General features: G+C 45.6%; 5 protein-coding genes across 5 annotated transcripts; 2 read left to right on the forward strand and 3 right to left on the reverse strand. All coding sequences in view use genetic code 12, as the record gives it.

Annotated features, from left to right (window-relative positions):
* Nucleotides 1–40: 40 nt before the first annotated feature.
* LODBEIA_P42420 (uncharacterized protein) lies at nucleotides 41–1,879 on the forward strand (the record flags this gene model as incomplete). The annotated part of the gene is made up of 1 exon (XM_066974442.1): nucleotides 41–1,879. One exon carries the CDS (start codon nucleotides 41–43, stop codon nucleotides 1,877–1,879), a length of 1,839 nt encoding a protein of 612 aa, XP_066831180.1.
* Nucleotides 1,880–2,212: 333 nt separating this feature from the next.
* On the reverse strand, nucleotides 2,213–3,589 carry LODBEIA_P42430 (uncharacterized protein; the record flags this gene model as incomplete). The annotated part of the gene is made up of 1 exon (XM_066974443.1): nucleotides 2,213–3,589. One exon carries the CDS (start codon nucleotides 3,587–3,589, stop codon nucleotides 2,213–2,215), a length of 1,377 nt encoding a protein of 458 aa, XP_066831181.1.
* Nucleotides 3,590–3,725: 136 nt separating this feature from the next.
* On the forward strand, nucleotides 3,726–4,970 carry LODBEIA_P42440 (uncharacterized protein; the record flags this gene model as incomplete). Its single annotated transcript, XM_066974444.1, has 1 exon — nucleotides 3,726–4,970. The coding sequence occupies one exon, from the start codon at nucleotides 3,726–3,728 to the stop codon at nucleotides 4,968–4,970; it is 1,245 nt and encodes a 414-aa protein (XP_066831182.1).
* A 23-nt stretch (nucleotides 4,971–4,993) lies between these two features.
* On the reverse strand, nucleotides 4,994–7,816 carry LODBEIA_P42450 (uncharacterized protein; the record flags this gene model as incomplete). The annotated part of the gene is made up of 1 exon (XM_066974445.1): nucleotides 4,994–7,816. One exon carries the CDS (start codon nucleotides 7,814–7,816, stop codon nucleotides 4,994–4,996), a length of 2,823 nt encoding a protein of 940 aa, XP_066831183.1.
* An 859-nt stretch (nucleotides 7,817–8,675) lies between these two features.
* On the reverse strand, nucleotides 8,676–13,709 carry LODBEIA_P42460 (uncharacterized protein; the record flags this gene model as incomplete). The annotated part of the gene is made up of 1 exon (XM_066974446.1): nucleotides 8,676–13,709. One exon carries the CDS (start codon nucleotides 13,707–13,709, stop codon nucleotides 8,676–8,678), a length of 5,034 nt encoding a protein of 1,677 aa, XP_066831184.1.
* Nucleotides 13,710–14,000: the final 291 nt, after the last annotated feature.

Raw genomic sequence — 14,000 nt, forward strand, 5'->3', positions numbered from 1 at the left:
AGTTGTTTTTATGATGAGTAGAGCAACGTTCACGTCAAACATGTCCAGGGTTATACACAGGCGGTCGTCCACGGCGACGATGAAAGCCGTCAAGACCCCCATTGGCCGCGAGGCAGCAATCCAGCTGTTGAAGCCCAAGACCACCAGGTTGTCGACTGAAGGTGCCGTCGACTGTCCTTTGGAAGGGTTCGCGTTGCTCAATTCGCCATTCTACAACAAAGGGTCAGCTTTCAGCTTGGAGGAAAGGGAAGCGTTCCACTTGGTGGGGTTGTTGCCTTCGAGAGTCAACACGCTCGACGAACAGGTCCACAGAGCCTACGACCAGTTTTCGATCCGGGCCGATGACTTGGCTAAAAACTCGTTTATGGACTCGCTTCGTGTCCAGAACAAGGTCTTGTTTTACCAATTGGTCAAGAGACACATCAAGGAAATGTTGCCTATTATATACACACCCACCATCGGCGACGCCATTGAAGGATACTCGCACCGGTTCAGGAAACCCGAGGGCTGCTTTTTGGACATTACCAAGCCAGACGAGATCGAGGCCAGTTTAGCTTGCTTTGGCACCGATACGGACGTGGATATGGCTGTTATCACCGATGGATCTGCCATTTTGGGAATTGGTGACTGGTCGATCCAGGGGATTTTGATCGCTGTCGGTAAGGGAAACATCATCACCTTGGCGGGCGGCATTGACCCGCAAAGAGTTATTGCCATTGGGGTTGACGCTGGAACCAATAACAAGAAATTGTTGGATGATGAGTTGTACATGGGGAACCGATTCCCTAGAATTGAAGGCAAAGAATATTATGACTTTATGGACAAGGTCATCACGGCCTATCATAGACGTTTCCCTTCGTCGGTTTTGCATTTTGAAGATTTCAGCACCGAAGCCGCCAAGACATTGTTGGAGACGTATAGAGACAAGTTGGCCTGCTTCAACGATGACATTCAAGGCACTGGTTGCGTTGTTGTCGCGTCGTTGAAAGCCGCGTTGAAAGTCTCCCACCGTGAGTTTACCGATAGCAAGATCTTGATCTATGGCGCTGGTTCTGCCGGTATGGGTATTGCGTCGCAGATTGTGTTGAACTTGGTGACTTCCGGGTTATCTGTCGAGGAAGCCAGGTCTCGCGTATGGCTCATGGATAGATTTGGATTGATCACCCAATCGACAAAGGCATCTCCATCACAGCATCTCTTTGCCAAGCCCGACAAGGAATGGGAAGGAGTCGACACGCATGACTTGGTCAAGGTGGTGGAACACATCAAGCCTACAATCTTGATTGGGTGCTCGACTCAGCCCAAGGCATTCAACGAGCAAGTCATTAAAGAGATGTACAAGTACAACAAACAACCAGTGGTTTTCCCCCTTTCCAACCCTACTAGATTGCACGAGGCTTTCCCCGTTGACATCATGAAATGGACAGACAACAAAGCCCTCATTGCCACCGGATCACCTTTTGAACCAGTAGACGGTTATAACATCTCGGAAAACAACAACTGCTTTGCGTTCCCCGGTATCGTCCTCGGTTCGGTGTTGGCTAGATCCACCAAGATCACTGACGAGATGATTTCCGCTGCCGTGGAGATGTTGAGTAACATGTCACCCAAACTAAAAGACCCCAAGGCGGGATTGTTGCCCGATATCGAAGAGATCCACGAAGTCAGCGCCAACGTTGCTACTGCTGTCGTGTTGCAGAGTGTCGAAGAAGGCACAGCCAAGGTTGAAACTGAGAAAATGCCCGGTGGCGGTAACGTCAAGGTGCCTAGAACGTTTGACGCTTGTCTAAAATGGGTCGAGTCTCAAATGTGGAAGCCTGAGTACCGTTCTTATGTCAAGGTCGAGTACTTGCCCGAGTTTCATACCAATCAGTACTAGCTTTGTCTCTAGGATGTATGAAATATCGCCGATAGATTTTACAAAAAGAAAGCACATCGAGTCATCGAAACTGTAGAGACTGTCCACCAACCCAGTTGAAGTTATCACTACAAAGATGCGAACACACATTTATATATATATCTATATAATGGCTTTCCAATTTAATAGGTTTTTCTCAATCAACATTTTCCTAAATTCAAAAGTGGAACCAACCCGATAGACATTAATGTCAAATTGTTCAAAGTCAACTTTTGTATCCCGCGGTAATGCTTAGTTTGTTTCCCTTCCAGCTCAATTGACACCCCACGCCACGCCCCCCCCCTGGTCCAGGTATCAGTGCGACTCTTTCATTTTCTTGATCCAGGAATTCAACAAATTGCGTTCAATTTCCTCAATTTTGGGGTTCTTGCCCAGTCGCCTCCTCTTGTCTCTTCTCGTGGATTTCCCTTGCTCACCATTCCTCTCCTCGCTCGCCGTCATCTTGAACAATATCCTGACATACGTGGTCAAGATCTCGCTGCTTAAACTACCCAAGCCCTGGTTTAGTCGCAATACCACGTCTCGCTCTTCTTTGCTCAACGCTATTTTCGATTCCAATTTCTGCAAGCATTTATCTAGCACTCTTTCAGTTTCCCGATTAACCTTGACAGAATGATGGTGGTCGTCGAAAACGAATCGCGCCACACTGGGTTCTTTCACTATTGTTGCCGGCGACGGCACTTTCTTCGCAGCAGACACGTAGAAATTTTTTGGGCCCCTGCCACTCGAATTCAGCCGGTCCCACAACCGTTTCCTTTCAATCATCTTCTTGACCAAATGGTGGCCCTCAGACCCTTCAGGGGTGTTCGCAGTGATAAACTTGTGTCTCAACAACTTTCGAGCACTAAATCTGGCCCGCGGATCCTCAATGAAGCAGCTCCTTAGGAAATCCTTGAGCTGTTCGCTCATATCTAAATTATCAGCCAAACCAATCATCTTGACGTAATCGCCATCGTTCTCGCACTGGGATATCATGCGCAAGGCCTTCATCGCGGGGTGATGTTCTTGCAAAGGCGGTTTCCCCGTTATCATTTCATGACAACAGCACCCCAACGACCAAATATCGGCTTTGAAACTGTGGCCGCCACTCGAGTTGAGGATGATCTCGGGAGCCATCCAATACGGCGTCCCCACCGTGGTGTTTCGTTTGGAAAAATTCGAGTTCAACTGGGTGCTCACGCCAAAATCGGTCAACTTCACCTCTCCCCTGAAGTTGACCATGACATTCTGGCTCTTCAAGTCCCGGTGTATCTTGCCCAGGTCGTGCAAGTAATGCAACGCCAACAAGATCTCCTTGGCGACGACAGCAGTCGTGGTCTCGTCCATCGTGCCTGCCTTCAACAAGTCAAACACGGAGCCACAGTCCATGTACTCCATCACCACCCATAGCTGGTAGTTGTTGACAAACGAGCCATAGTAAGAAGTGATCTGCGGCGACCGACACTCACTCAAAATCTGGATCTCCTTGTTGATTTCAATCAAATCGGTCGCGTCCTGTTCCAAGTCAATCACCTTGATTGCGACTTCGGTCGATGCAATTTTCTCTATTCCGCGGTATACCACCCCAAACCCACCGCGTCCTATCTCTTCATACAACTCAACTTGGTCAATCGAGTTGATCTTGATTTGGCTGCGTGAGGGCTTTTTGCCGGTGGTGGGTGAATCTGCCATTTGGTTCCCTCCCTCCATGTAGTCCTCCTGGTGAGAGCGCAAAAAAAGGCTCTGGCGGTTATGGATTGCGATAAAAAAAAACCACCCTCCTGAGATCCATCTGGGATTTGAAGATAAGACCAACCATTTATTACCGATGATAACGCTACTGCTCAGTGTTGGATTGAAAAGCCCGATTGCTAAGCTACTGCTACTGCGACTACTAGGTCCTTGCATCGCGGGTCGGCATTTATCGAGAACAACCAGCGGGCAGCTGCGGCAGTCGCAATCCAAGCAAGAGAACCTCGATGACTTGTACATTTACAACACCTTGAGCTCCGCCAAGAGCACCGACAACGAGCTTATTCGCTGCACGATATTTGATGGCGATGGGCACATGATTGTGCACGGCAAGGAGATCGCCAAGTCAGAGTTTATGAAACAGTACCATTTGGTGCCTCGCGATTTCCGGAAACTCTCCAAACATAGCACCACGACAACAACGACACAATCTTCGATGCATGGCATTGAGCTAGTTCCCAGCTTAGTGACCCGGAGACAGTGCATCATGTTGAACTTGTTGAATATCCGGGCCTTGATTCAAAAGGACAAGGTGACTATTTTTGACTCTACCGCAAGCAGCACCCACTCTACGCGAGTCCATGAAAGCAGGTCGCAGATTCAGTTCTTGCAAGAGTTGGGCGATAAGCTTAAACACAAGGACGACGTCACTCAGAAAGAAGCAGAGCTATATTACGAGTTTCGAGCGTTGGAGGCTATTCTCATGCAAGTCATTGCCAACTTGACCACCGAGATGAAAGTGCACAAGACGGTGGTGAGCAATGTGCTCCTTGGGTTGGACGAGGGCATCGAGAGGTTCAAGTTGCGGTACCTATTGATCCAGCTGAAGAAATTGGCGCTGTTTCAACAAAAGGTCACTTTGATTCGGGATTTATTAGAGGATTTGCTCGAGCGCGATGACGAGTTGAATGAGTTGTACTTGACTGATTCCCGAGTAGGGACCGACCACGCCGAGATTGAAATGTTGCTAGAGTCCTACTACACGCACACGGATGAGATTGTGCAAACGGTGGAGAACTTGAGATCGCAGATTAAAACAACGGAAGAGATTATCAACATTGTCTTGGATTCGAATAGAAACGAGCTAATGCTACTTGGGTTGAAATTCTCAACGGGGATGCTCTCGATGGGAATTGCGTTGTACTTGGCCGCGTTGTACGGTATGAATTTGGAGAATTTCATCGAGGAGTCAGACGGTGGATTTGAGGCAATTGTCGTGTGTTCTTGCGTTTCCTTGCTTGTGTTGTTGTTGATTTCCTTGAAGCAGTTGAAGAAAGTTGAGAAAATAACCATGACCAATTTTAAAGCTCGCTCGCCGTGAAAGATTTTAATACTAGAAATTATTTATTTACCTTCAAATTGAATATCCATCTTTGGTGCCAAGAAGGCAGCGCTGGAGGGTGTAGTTGCCTTGTGGATGTCAAACGTGGACTCTTTCAAAGGTTTGGGGGAACTTTGAGGCGAGGGAAGTGGAGTTGAGCGGGTTTTAAACGGTCTCAACTCGAATGCATCAGCACTCAAGTGACGCGGAGCCTTGATATCCACGTTTTGGTTCATGCTTGTGCTTGCGTTTGCGTTTGCCGTGTGGCGGTGAGCCATCTTTTGCGGCGACGGGCTGTCAGGATCCGCATACAACTCTGAGACATCATCATACAAAACACTATTGTCCGCCGTCCTGGGAACCTCTTGATGGGAAATCTTTTTCCTCGATGAAAGCGCGGCTTTCTTTTCGTGTTCCTTCTTTTCTTTAATTTCCAACTCCCTCTTTACCAAGATATTCAAGAGCTCGCGACGGATCCTTGTGCTCAACAAATCGATCAACACAGCCTCATACGTTTCCAATGGTGGCTTGAACCCCGTGGCGTGTTTCGTAGTTGACGGTCTCATTAGCAAATGCATAAAGGGAACAGCACCAATTGCCTCCATCAGGTTCAACTCCTTGGATATCAGGGCCAATTTGTTGTCATCTTCAGCTGCTGCTGCTGCTGCTTCTTCTTTTTCCTCTTCTTCGACGTGGTTCTCCAACGAAGCAAGGCCAAATGCAAGGCAGATGTGTTCAATGATGCAAATCAACGAGGCCAAGTTACTTCGCGGCACAGTAGACAAATGCATCACCAACTCACTGGACCGGTCCTTTTGCTCGCTAGCTCCCGAATACGCGGCGGTGATGGTCTCGTAATTGAGAAACGGAATTGTGGAATCTCTCATCTCCAATAACCAGCATTTCAAAAACGCTACTATTTCCTCAGGTTCCTTAGCTCTCAAGTTCTCAACCACTACATACATGAGTGGTGATTCACTAATATGGGCATTCGTATCGCTTGTGTCTTGAATGTTTGATCCAATCAATTGCGTGAGTTCTTGCTTTAATCTCCACTGCATTTGGAAATCGAGTGGTTGCAACCATGACAGTTTCACACGGGCAAGATCTCTTGATTTTAGTTCAAGAAGCATACTATCGAGGAGCACCGGCACTGACGATTTGGCCATCGACGTTTCCTCTGGGGTTAGATGCGAGTTCAACACTTGCAACTGCACATCATTAAATAGGTCAAATTGGCTCTTTAAATCCTGTGGCAAGTTCCCAATAGCTTCGCGCTCTTTTTGCGGGAGCGAAACTGGGAAATAAAGCCCCGACTTGTGACTGTCGAGGGTTTTCTTGAAATCCAGAGTAATGTTGGCTTTCGTATTAAAATCAATCACAGCTTTTGCGTATCTTGTAACTTCCCCCGATTGCTGTTGGAAAGATCTGCTGAGTATCTGCAGTAGTTTCGCAGAACTGTCATATATAATCTCCAACTTCTTGTTCTCAAACTTTTCCAAATACTGGGAAATGTCAATGAGTCCTCTTTCCAAGTAATAAACGCAATCCTCTAGTTCAAGAATCTGTTTGTTATACTGCTCGAGTAAACTGCGAATCAACTCAGCGTGGTTTGTTTTCATGATTGAGCTCTTGACCGAAGAGAACATACTATTGAATCGGGCAGTCGTCTCCGCGATATCGCTTTTGAGTTTTTCAGCTGGCGAAGCCATTTTGTTTCTTTTCAAAAATTTATTTTCACTGCTAGGGGTGGAAGTTGGTGTTATTCCTGATAGTCTTGCAGGTGTCGCCGCTGGTGGAGCAAGTTGAGTTTTCGCAGTGGCAATGTCAGATGCCAAATCCGACCATTCGAACCAGACACCTTCACTTTTAAATTTTTTCAGGAAAATGCTCGTCGGGGTGATCAATTTCAAATCCACCAACGCTTGTCCAAATTTCTCCAAGTTTGACCGCGAGGGCGGCACCAAGCCGCTCACGGGAGATTTCACCAAGATCTCACACAATGAATCGCTTGAAAATATGTCGGCTTTGTAACCTGGAAGTGTTATTGACCTTTTGGAAGTGGGTACTTTTGAAATGAGCCGAGCTAGGGTCTTTTGCAACTCGTCAACTTTTTCAAATACAACTGGTCCAACGCGCAAGGGGAATTTAAACAGTTTGTCGGGTCCACTTTGACTAGCTATGCTGGGGTCATTTTCTTCTTCTTCTCCCGCATACGACTCCCCATCACTACTGTAATTTTCTTCTTCTTCTTCTTCTTCTTCTTCCCACTCTTCCTCGTCTCCCTTCTCATCATCCTTTACTTCCTCTTTCATCCTCGCCAGGTCATTGGCTTCTATATGGCCGCTTTCCCGTGACAGCTCAGCATACTCCTGCAACCGCACCTGCTCAAAGTACTTTTTCTTTGTCTTTGATATCTTCTCCAGTAAATCCAAGTAGTCGCCATAGATAGTCTCCAACCTGTCAAATTCCCTGCGTATCTTTGACTCATGGTACTTGAGGTACTGCGTCAAGTCATCAAGCACATGCTTGTCTATATCAGCAGCCAAGTTCATCAAAATTATCGCCTCGACTCCCATTTGATCAATAAAACTCTTGAAGCAAAGGTCCAACGTTAGTCGTTCGGCATCGCTCTTGTTGCTGCGAAATGGTCCATTCGGCGAATTGAGTTCAGTACTGGTTTGAGTCAAGTACTCGCTGTTGGAGTGATAATATTTAAGTAAACTGAATACCAATTTGCGAAACTCATGTAGTTGCGATATGGATGTTGTCGATTGTGATTGGAGTTGGTTCAACCCGGTGATGAAATCTGCGGTCCAGAAATTATTAGCAAAGGAGTCGGACATCTAAGCTAACTTTTGAGGATTAAGGGGCACCTCTACTCAATTTCAGCTCTGAAAGATGAGGGCGGATTGACTGAGGGGGGGGGGGGGGGGCAGAATGGAATGATCTTATACGAGATAACCTAGGTTGGTTGTTTGGGATGATTGATTGCAAATGGGATGATTCGCAGTATCAAGTTTGAGCCGCATTAGGCAAATTCTCGAGCTTCCAGAACACAGCATCATCTTTACTCAACAAACACGTCTTGGTGCTCCTGACATCAAGCAGATCAAGACCAAGATCAAGGCCAACAGGCGCTCACCCTCCCGCCCTTGATAGCTCACCGCTTGCCTTTGAATCCATCACCATCTCAAAGAGCATATAGTAGAGCACCAGCAACAGCCGAATGAAAACCGGAAAATGGGAAACGGCTCCGTGACTACAAAGGAGTCTGGAAACTCCTCTAAAGATGGAGGACCCAAGGGAAAAGCTGCTGTTGATTTCAAAAAGAAGCGGCAACACCAGCCCGGACCAAGCCAGAAACTGCGAGGCAAGGAGCCCGCGGTTCAGGCTCCCAATGAGCTGGATTGGGAGGTGCCCATTATCAAGCATTCATACTTTGATCCGTGCATTGCGCATTTCTTTGAGAAAGAGTAGAGCAAGGGGAACCATGAATATCCAGCGCACGGCTTACTCAGATTACTACCACCATGTTTTCTTTCTTTCTTTCTTTCTTTCTTTCTTTCTTTCTTTCTTTCTTTCTTTCTTTCTTTCTTTCTTTCTTTCTTTCTTTCTTTCTTTCTTTCTTTCTTTCTTCTTTTTGTTTTTTTTTACATAAACTATCTAATCAACATGTTTGGAAATAAATTCCAGCTTCATCTCTTAAAAGGAATTTCCAAATCCTGCACCGGTAGGCTGGAATCCCAAGCTACTGGTAGCAGACTGGAAACCCGTGCTTTGGAATCCCAAGGGTCCATTCGTGAGCATCAATGGCGTCTTGGCAGCAGCGCCGCTTCCATCTTCGGCATCTCCATTTTCTCTTTCCTGTCTCTTTTTCAAGTCACCGTAAACTTCGTTCAATTTCTTTTGATTCTCATACACGATGGAGATCTCGTAAGGTTTGATAAAGTTGGCCAAATTGTGCAACCATGACAACTCCAACACATAGTCGTTGGCAATGTACTCGTACGAGGTGTAAAGCAAAGCAACAAAACATTCATAGTTACCTGTCTCGACAAAGTAGTCGAGTACTTCGTGGGTAATCTTGGTGGATTTGGAAATGGCAACCACCCTCAACAAGTCCGCCCATAGTTTGTCGGTCTTGAGGATGGAAATTGCCTTGTTGTATTTCTTCTCCTTGGCGTACAAGGTGGCCGCGATTTGTCTAAAGAAAATCGAGTCGTGCTTCTCTAACCTCTCGGCAAGATCCAACTTGTTGAATCTATTGTTGGACTCATTTTCAATCGAGGACCTGAGTGACTTGTAGTCTTCTTCTTCGATAAGCAAGTCGTGGTATGCAGAATTGACCACACTGTTGTTCTTGTCCAAGACCGAGATCAAAAATGGTTTAATCATGGGAAGGTTATCGCTCTTGATAAACATTCTTACAACTCTAGGCAAGTCCAATTTGGGAGTCAACACTGACAACAAGTCAACCAACAACGATGGGTTCTCGTTGATGTAAAATTGAATTGCCTTATAGTAGATTTCCAAGTTTGGAGCTTTAACAATGATTTCCTTAAACGAAGAGTGGTCAAATGCAACTTCGGATTTCTCAATCATGGTCAATGCAGCATTGTCCCATTCTTCGTAGTGGCAGTACAAAAAGATCAATTCTGGGTACAAATGAGCCTCTTCACAAGCAGTCAACACTTTTGGAATGTTGATTCTGGACCAGAACAATTTCAAATGCTCCATCACATTTTGTGGAGCGTACTTGGCATACAAGATGGCCAAGGTGGTGAACATACCCATGTGGGCTCTTTCCAATCCCAACCCACTCTCGAATAAGGAAATCAATTCATTAAAGTAACCGTTGTACTCGTAAAGCCTGACCAACTCGGGCAACTCTTCGGCATCGATGATCAAGTTCAAACCACAAATTTGAGCCAATCTAAATTCTTTGTTTTCGATACATGCATTGTTGACCTGCTTCCACACTTCGGTGTTTGAAGCTTTCCTCGCGCAGTCGACCGCGGCTTGGTAATCGCCCAAGTAGACCAATGTGGTTGCCAATTTGGAGTACTTGGAAACGTTGGAGTACAAAATCTTGGCACCTTTATAGTTTTTAGCTTCAAACAACTTGTCACCAATGGTTTCCAAATCAGCAACGTTGGAGCCAGCAACGAATTTCTCCATGTCGCCGAGTTTGTCCAAAGTGGCGTACGCGTTGATAAACGCACCGTCAATAACGGGCTCTCTCAAAGTTTCTCTGGCCATTTCCAAGAATGGAATCAACTCTTCCTCCTTGCCCGCGTGCTCGGCAATATCAATCACTTGTTCAAAGTTTTCTGGGTTCTTGGATTTCACATATGACTCGATAGCCTCGGGGATACGCAAGCCATCCAATTGCGCAGTACCCAATTGATACCACAACTCTGAAGTGTCATATTTCTCAGCATATTGCTCGGCTCTATCAAGAGAAACAATGTCTTCCACCAACACTTTCATTGCCTCGGATCGAAGTTCAAACTTGTCGTAAACTTCAAAGGCCTCTTCAAGTAAGCCATTGTCGATACATAAGGGGGCAATTTCGTTAGGATCAAACTTGTCCAATTTCTCAATGTAGTTTGAAACTTTAGAAGAGTCGGCTTTGATTGCAGTCAAGATCATCAATCCTTGCAAAGAGGCATTTTCGCTGAATGGAGATGGTTCCAAGATAATCTTTTCCAACAATTCCATCAACTCTTCGGGCAAGTCATTCTCCATGAATGCCTTGACTGTGATTGAAATTGGCTCTGGATCGTCCAATTCTGGAATACCAGTCGAGATGACCTGGTCAACCAACTGTCTTCTGTGGATATTCTCGGAATCAAGGACTTTATTCCACAATTCAGGGCTGGATTTTTGCAACAAGTACCTGGCCTGGTATTTGTACATCTTGTTCTCGTTGGTGATGTTGATCAACTCATCATCGTTGCCGCCCTTGGAGTATGCAATGTATGCCAAATATGGGTCCCTCTTTTCACAGTACTTACCAACCACCAAAGTGTCGTATTGAGTGTTTTCTTGCAAAAACTTTTCAGGGGAGTTGTTGGAGTCAATGTAGATTTTCGCCAAAGTGTTAAACACTTCTTGGTCGTTGGATCCTCCTTCCAAGGTTTTTTCCAAGTATGGAAGCAAGATTTTCAATCTGTTTCTCTTTTCAACTTCTTCAACCAAAGGTTTGATTGGAACGCGGCCCAAGACCGACATCAACAAGTTCTTCATGACACTTTCGTCACAGTCAACGTCTAACAAACCAGCAATGACTTGCGGAGTGTTGGAAGGGTTGACCGATTGCACGTATACTTCAATGAATTTGAAATATTGGTTCTTGTACAAGTAGAGGATCAAATCGTGAACGAAATTAAACCTGTCGCAAACGATAACCAATGGCAATTGATCGTCCAATTTGGCCTCCTTCAAGAAATTCTTGACTTTTTCACCATTGTAGACGTTATTGTCACGAACAACTCTTTCGATTTCCTTGGTTTGGCCCATCTTGGCCGCAGACTGGATGTACTTAAAGACAACATCGGGGTCCTGCGTCAAATTGACAATCGAGCTCAAGTAGTAATACAATCCTTCGTTGCATTTATACTCTTCAAACAACTTGATCAATTTCATAGCACCAATCAAGTCAGAGTATTTGGTAGCCACTTGGATGATGACTTGCAAGTTTTGGGCCATGTTGTGGCTGAGCAATTCCTTGAGACAGGCAATGGATTGGTCGACATTTAATTGGCCAAAGTATGACACAAGCCAATCGCTTGGCAACACGTTGGTGTGGACAATGACTCTCTTGATATCCTTCAAGTCATTGTAGTGCTCCAATGCTCTTTGGAACAATCCCGATTTTTCACACAATTTGCCAATGGTGGGGTTGTCATAATGGCTAAACATTTGATTGCCCAAGATTGCATCAGCGACTTGTGGCGCGTGCAATAAATTAATCTCCAACACTTTGGTTTGCAAATGTCCTTCAGAAGGTTGGTCGTTTTTCAATGCATCCAAGAGGAACGCAGTTCCTTGTTGAACGTAATTCTGAGAAAAGAACAAATCAGCAATTTGCTCAACGTTGATTTGCGAATCGGGACTTGCTAATAAGGAAGTGGCAAATTCGCTTGCCTTGTCTGGATTGACTCTAACCAAATTCTGAATCAAGTTTGTATAGTTCGGGTTATAACCAACTTTTTCGCAATAAGGGATAATCTTGTCAAATTGACCCAATTCCGCCAACGACGACACCACTTTTATGTTGACGTTGGCCCTGAGGTAAACTGCCAAAGCCAAAGCGGTGTCCCCATAGGATTTGACAATGTCACCCAACTCTTCCGAAGAGGTCAACTTGTCTTCCTTTAACCATTTTTCAAACAAAGGTTTACGGTCCTGTTGCAAAACGGGTTTGGCCAATTCAATCGACTCAAACTTGTTCAAGGTGCCTCTGTCCAACAAGGTTGAAAAATACTGCAAGATGGGTGAGATCTGGCCCGGTTGTGGTGTAATGTTTTTCAATTTGTTGATGGTGTCTTGAGTTCTCAATTGATCCGATGAGGCAGCAACCTTGGCGGCATTGGTGTAATCGCCTTGGCTCAAATAAGTTTGGAATTGTTGGCTAAACAAATTCTCTGCCCCTGGGAATCCACCACGCGATGACAATGCCAACGCCAAGGGCACGTTAGCTAGTTTCTCCAAAACGTATGGAACAATTTTATCTCTGCTCACTTCAACGCTCAAGACTTGTCCCAGTTTGTTGACGGTCAAAATACCCGTGCCATCGTTGTAGCTAGTCGCCGTGAACACGGGGTCAGCGGTGATTCTGTTTACAAACAAATTCGAACCCGTCTCCATGTCGTATAAATGAATGAACCCATACTTGGTCAAGATGTAAATAATACCATACTTGTTTGAAGCTTGCAAACTTATGGGGAAATCATTTGATGCATCTGGTGGGAAGAAAATGTCAACAACCTTCTTTTGGAAAACAGGGTTGCCATTCACGTGGTCAATCTCGATAATGTGCATGTTACCTTGGCCCTGAACATTCTTGTTACCAACGCAAAACACCTTGGTTGGCTGCGAGGCTCCACTTAAAGTGAGCGAGGCAAACTTACACACATGGCCCTCGATTGCCTGCGACACGTTTCTTGATTTGGAGTACAACTGGATGTGGCCGGCAATCCTGCCATCTTCCTGAGCAATACCGGTCACCGCGAACCAGTTCAAATCGGGCTCAGCCACGAAATTGATGATTTGCGCATTGTTTAACGTGTGGTGCCTCTCTGCCAACTTCTCCGGCCCGTTGTTGGTGCCGTCAAAGACATTCCAGAAGAACAACGACGACTGGGTGACCAAGCCCAAGTGCTGGTTATCGAGCCATTTCCAGAATATCACCGCTTCACTCATGGTGTGCGCCTTCAATCTTTGCTTCGTGCCCAAGTTGAACACTTGCAAAGTCGTGCCGTTGGCTCTTAAACTGATCACGTTTTCGGTTGGATGCATGATTGCATTGTCGGCAGTCATGTTCTTTCTCGTGACTTCGTTGTTGTTCGTGAGATCAACAATGGCAACCGTATTCCCCTGGGGGCCCTGTTCACGGCAACACACATAGTGGTCCGACTCAATCGTGGTGGATTTGAAGTCCAAAGACGAGGGCGAGATACCCAACAGGGTCAATTGCGCCAACTCGGTGAAATCAATAGGAATATCGCCCATCTTGCTTGCCTTGTTGCTCTTGTTTTTTCCGTTCCGTTATCGATTGGTTGGTTTTCCTTGTAATTGGAATCGTGGTGCTTGGAAATCGTATTTGTTTCTTTTCCCTAAAAAAAACTCCCACTTGTTCAACACCACCCAGATTTTGTCTCTTTCTTTTGTATTTATATCACTCTATTACTCTTTGCTCTATCAATTGAAGGCTGAATGTGGGGATGGTGATGTAAAATGAATGGTTCTAGCGGTGGTAGGGGAAAAGCGTTGTAAGATTGTTGTTCACTTTTTTCGAGCCGT

Source organism: Lodderomyces beijingensis, assembly GCF_963989305.1.
Source record: "Lodderomyces beijingensis strain CBS 14171 genome assembly, chromosome: 5".
NCBI classification, from domain to species: Eukaryota; Fungi; Ascomycota; class Pichiomycetes; order Serinales; family Debaryomycetaceae; genus Lodderomyces; species Lodderomyces beijingensis.